Source organism: Petaurus breviceps, unplaced genomic scaffold, assembly GCF_028583685.1.
Source record: "Petaurus breviceps papuanus isolate PSGF00001 unplaced genomic scaffold, PetGlider_PUasm1.0 90491, whole genome shotgun sequence".
Taxonomy (NCBI): domain Eukaryota; kingdom Metazoa; phylum Chordata; class Mammalia; order Diprotodontia; family Petauridae; genus Petaurus; species Petaurus breviceps.
This window is the reverse complement of record NW_027187263.1, coordinates 3,708,625-3,714,216: the sequence shown is the minus strand read 5'-3', so window position 1 is coordinate 3,714,216 and position 5,592 is coordinate 3,708,625. Positions and strand designations below refer to the sequence as shown.

The 5,592-nt window shown below is 38.2% G+C and overlaps 1 protein-coding gene across 1 annotated transcript; it reads left to right on the top strand.

The window, feature by feature from the left end:
• Positions 1 to 323: 323 nt before the first annotated feature.
• On the top strand, positions 324 to 3,631 carry SPRY2 (sprouty RTK signaling antagonist 2). The gene is made up of 2 exons (XM_069062661.1): positions 324 to 435; positions 1,797 to 3,631. The coding sequence occupies exon 2, from the start codon at positions 1,848 to 1,850 to the stop codon at positions 2,796 to 2,798; it is 951 nt and encodes a 316-aa protein (XP_068918762.1). The 5' UTR covers positions 324 to 435; positions 1,797 to 1,847; the 3' UTR covers positions 2,799 to 3,631.
• The last annotated feature ends 1,961 nt before the right edge of the window (positions 3,632 to 5,592 follow it).

Sequence of the window (5,592 nt, the reverse complement as noted above, 5' to 3'; positions counted from 1 at the left end):
TTTATGTACACAAAGTAGACAACCGGGGGGGGGGGGGAGGGGGGGGGGGGCTAGAGGCTGCATAGGCAGGGGGGTGGTTTTTTTGCTGGAAAGGGAAAAAGACCGAAATTCCATTAAAGGAAAGTTTAGGAAATGAGAAAAGTTTGGAAAGACGTTTTATTAAAGCAAAAGGCGGGGGGGAAACCCCCGGGAATTGGGGGGGGGGGGGGGGGGGGGGGGGGGGGCAGAGCCTAGGTAAAAGGAAGTGTGGTCTTTCGTTTCGTGACAAATCGACTTTAGAAGTGCCCCCGCCCTCCTCTCCCCCTCCCCCTGCACCCCGGGATGTTGCCTGTCTATCTAGAAGTTGTCTGCATTTGTGAGCCAGCTTGTCGCATTTGCAGCGTCAGTCAGCCCTGAGAAAAGTCCCAGGGGTTGCCGCTGGGTCCCACCTGCTGGGTACGTTGTTTTGGGCAAAGATGAAGCTGATAAAAGGAATGGAAGAAAAGAGCAATGCTTTCTCTCTCTCTCTCTCTCTCTCTCTCTCTCTCTCTCTCTCTCTCTCTCTCTCTGTCTGTCTCTGTCTCTGTCTCTGTCTCTGTCTCTGTCTCTTTTCGGCTTTTTTGTTGTCTAAGGTGAGGAGATCCAGTTTCCAGATCAGCCGTGTTAAAGATTTAGAAGTGTGTGTCACCTGCGTGGTTCAAACAGGTTTTTTTTTTCTTTTCTCGAGGGCAAAGGCCAACTTTCTTGGCTTTAAAAAAAATTGCATTTTCATCCAAATTTGGGAAAAACTGGAGGTATGATAACTGAATATTATGCAGGAGTTTTAAGAAATTGGAATGCTAAATTCACACTTTTTCCTTTAAAAGTAGACTAAGTTTGAATCACATTTACCATAACTGTAATGTGTGGGGCTATTTGTAATTTTATGTAAATAAGCAAATTAAAGATGATTCCAAAGTAAGCATGTTTGAGGCTTTGCTTTTATCTGGAAAATACCATAGGTTACAAAATTAGCTCTTGAAATAGAAAATAACAGTTCTTCCCCTGCATGTATTTCTGTCATTCTGCAAATTATACATATGTAATTTTTGGTGCTTTCTCTCTATAGTGTTAGATTTTTGCATGGTGCTGCCAGCCAATAGGATTTGTATTGATATGCCCTTCAATAATAAATTTTGGGATGATGAGTGTTTAACAGTTTTATTATATAATTTTCTCATTTATAATTATAGAAAGTTAATAATAAAGAATATTTTCTGAAATAAAAAGTTGCTTAATAGTTAATTAGAATATTACAAAACAGTAGTTTAGGATATTTGAAATATAAAAGAAGATATTTAGAAGTAAAGGGTTTAAGATTGCCTGGATTATATTTACTGAATGTTGTTTAAAAGCAGAATTGCATCTTGGCAACCAAGCATGACACTTCTTTTAATTTAAAAAAAACCTTAGATTTATTTTGAAATTTGAGGTTGCAATGTTGACTTAAAGCATTTGAAACTTCATTTCCCTGCAATTCAGTGATTTCCTGGGAACATTAGTTTGAGTAAAAAATTTATCATGTTTTATGTTGTCTGTTGTAAAAAAAAAAATTAACCCTATTACACTATTTTTTTCCTTTAAAATCAAGAAATCTAAAAAAGCAAAGATTATTTTAAAATTTCCTTTCATATTTGTATTGAACACTTGATACAATGACCAGTTTTCCTCTTCCAAATAGCATTTTTTGAATAAGGGCCTGTGAAATAAAGACTCATTCAGGTAGTTGAAGGGTTAATCATGTGTCATAGTGAACCATTTTCTCTTTGTTCCTGCAGGAGTTCAGATGTGTTCTAAGCCTGCTGGAGTGATCACCCTTCAGAATCCTGATGGAGACAAGAGCTCAGAATGGCAGTGGGTCCCAGCCCTTGTTACAGGCTCCCCGTGACAGTGGCAGGCAGCATGGGGAGCCTGACCTGAGAGATGCTCTCACACAGCAGGTTCACGTGTTGTCACTGGACCAGATCAGGGCAATCCGAAACACAAATGAATATACTGAGGGACCTACAGTAGCTCCAAGACCTGGGGTCAAACCTACCCCTCGACCCTCCACTCAACACAAAAATGAAAGACTACATGGATTAAATGAACACCGTCAGCTTAGCAGGGTCCAGCATTCACAGACACATTCTTTTGTTCGAGCACCTCTGTCTCGATCCATTAGCACTGTGAGTACCGGATCGAGAAGCAGTACAAGGACAAGTACCAGTAGCAGTTCCTCTGAGCAAAGACTTTTAGGATCATCCTTTTCTTCTTCAGGGCTAGTTGCTGATGGGATAATCCGGGTGCAGCCCAAATCTGAGCTCAAGCCAGGTGAACTGAAGCCCTTGAGCAAGGAAGATTTGGGTATGCATGCCTACAGGTGTGAGGATTGTGGGAAGTGTAAGTGTAAGGAGTGCACCTATCCAAGGCCTCTGCCATCAGACTGGATCTGTGACAAACAGTGTCTTTGCTCAGCTCAGAATGTGATTGATTATGGGACTTGTGTATGCTGTGTGAAAGGCCTCTTCTATCACTGCTCCAATGATGATGAGGATAACTGTGCTGACAACCCCTGCTCTTGCAGTCAGTCTCATTGCTGTACTCGGTGGTCTGCCATGGGGGTCATGTCTCTCTTTCTGCCTTGTTTGTGGTGTTATCTTCCAGCCAAGGGTTGCCTTAAGTTGTGCCAGGGGTGTTATGACCGAGTTAACAGGCCTGGGTGCCGCTGTAAAAACTCAAATACAGTTTGCTGCAGAGTTCCCAGTGTCCCACCTAGGAACTTTGAAAAGCCAACATAGCATCATTAATCAGGAATACTCCAGTAATAATAAGAACTATTTCTCTGTCTCTCTCTTTCTCTCCTTTCTCTCTCTCCCTCCTTCCCTCTCTCTTAACACATATGCAACCAACTAAACAGTTATAATCTTGGCACTGTTAGTAAGAGTTGGGATATACTTTGCTGTTTGCAGTGAAATGCTTTTTTTGTGTGTGTGCCATCTTAACTGATAGGCTTGTTAGAACACAGCTAATGGAGCTCAAAATATGGGATACAGAACTTGGTGACCCACATATTGCATAAGCTAAAGCAACACAGACACTCCTAGGCAACTTTATCATTTGTGAATAGTCCTTGCAAAGTTTGTAAATTAGCAAATGACTCCTTTTTCCATTGTTTTCTGCCAGAGATAATGTGCTATATTTTTGTATATACAATAATATTTGCAACTGTGAAAAAAACAAGTTGTGCCATAATGCATGGCACAGTCACAAAATATTATACTAATATGTTGTACATTCGGAAGAATGTGAATCAATCAGTATGTTTTTAGATTGTATTTTGCCTTACAGAAAGCCTTTATTGCAAGACTCTGATTTCCCTTTGGACTTCATGTATATTGTACAGTTACAGTAAAATTCAACCTTTATTTTCTAATTTTTTTCAACATATTGTTTAGTGTAAAGAATATTTATTTGAAGTTTTATTATTTTATAAAGAAGAAGAATATTTATTTTAAGAGGCATCTTAAAAATTTCACCCCTTTTATGAGGACGTGATAGTTGCTGCAAGTAAGGGGTTACAGATGCATATGTTCAATATAAAATAGAAAATATATTAACGTTTGAAATTAAACTGGGTTGTTTGTCTTCTTTTTCCTCTGTTTCTGAGATTAAAAATCTGGCTATGAGATTTCTAACAATTTTAATGGGACAAAAATTTTTTCACAACTTATTTTTGACATATGACCAGGCCATCACTATCAAAGTGAAATAAATGAGTCAGTTTACCTTGATGACCCAAGGAAAACATCTGTCTTTGTGGTAGGAGTCAATGCTGTACATCGTTATTGATGCTCTAGTCACTTCACTGGGTTTAAAGGCTTTCAAATACTTTTCTTTGTCATTAGACCACCAAAGTTATTACTTTATGCATAAATTGGTAAATTGAGGTCATTACTTGAATAATCAGCCCTGCAAAAAAAAAAAAAAAACAACACTTCTAAAACATCAGTTGAGTACTGACCCCCATGTCTCCACTATATTTGGCTCTGTGAATTAAGCTACATACCAAATATCCAATATTTGAAAACATCTGGATGATTAATTGTATTCTTTAGTTTTGATTCAGATGTTTGGCATTAAGTACACACATCCAATGTGTCAACTTAAAAATTCAAGCCAAGAAGTCCACTTGAAGAACCTGGATTGACTGTCTTAACTGATTAGATTACTGAGACATCTGCCAAAGCTTCATTTGCACTTTGTAGACAATGGCACATAGCTAGTTATTTTGGAATTACTTTTTGTAAGCATAGAGTTGGCAGCTCAGTGAAAGGTATGAATACTCTTATGTGTCACACTATGTGCCATGCACACAGTAGACATTGAATTAAATGTTTATGGATTCTTATTTTGAATAAGGTTTTTGGTTTGAAACTTTGTGACTCTTTCCATTTGCTGAGGTTAGAAACTGTTTACTTCTAAGACTTGCCAAAAGTCTAGGAAATGATTTACTTGTCTTTTAAATCTATCATTTCCTGATATGAGTATTTATCTCTTAAGTTTAAAGGTCTTAGTGCAGTTTTTATTTTTTTAAAAAGGGAGTGAGGGAAGAGCTGTTTTGTTTTTAAATTTGGCTTTCGAGGAATTACATCCTCCTAAATCCAGACATAGCGTGAAAGACCTTCAGTTTATTCTGAACCCTCTCCAAGAAAAAGATTAAATTATTTGAGAATTTATTTAGTGAAAAAAATTGATGTTGAGTTACTGAATATCATAATTCTTGAAGCCAAATTCAACTGGTGGTCCAAGTTTGGGATCTGGTTGTGAGAACAGCACAAAGTTGTTTGACTACATAGTTTTCAAAATTTTCAAATAAAAACAGAATAGCTAACTTTGATTTGGTTCTTTAGAAATGTTATCCTGTATGTATATGTTTGGTTGTTTTTTTTTTTTTTGGAAAGGGGAAGGCAAGGCATTTGGGATTAAGTAACTTGCCCAAGGTCACAAAACTAGTAAGTGTGTCAAGTGTCCGAGGCCAGATTTGAACTCAGGTACTCCTGACTCCAGGGTGGATACCCTATCCACTGCTGCCCTGAATATATGGTTCTTTCTGGTATAAAGATGGCCAGTAAGAGTTCTCTGTTAATCAGCATCCAGGAACTACTTCCTAACTATTGGAACACCCATGCTGTTATGAAACAGCTAGGTGGCAGGATGGGTAAAGCACTGGGCTTGGAATCAGGAAGACTCATCTTCCTGAGTTCAAATCCCTCAGACACTTAGTAGCTATGTCACCCTAGGCAAGTCACTTGACCCAGTTTGCCTCAGTTTGCCATCTGTAAAATGAGAAGGAGATGGCAAATAACTCCCGAATCTTTACCAAGAAAACTCATCAATAACAATTGTAAGCCTTTACTTCCCATTTATGACATTGGTGATCAAAGTGCGTAGGAATTTAGCATTTATATTCTATCACAAGAAAGATAATTTGTTTAGAGATCAGCCGGCTAGAAAGTTACTAATCAACCTTTTAAACATTGTAATTCATTCTTGCACTGAATGAAAATGCCTAACAAGAATGGGGAAAATTGG

Excerpts from the sequence above, each read along its gene's own strand:
- SPRY2 (XM_069062661.1), top strand. The coding sequence starts at position 1,848 with ATGGAGACAAGAGCTCAGAATGGCAGTGGGTCCCAGCCCTTGTTACAG.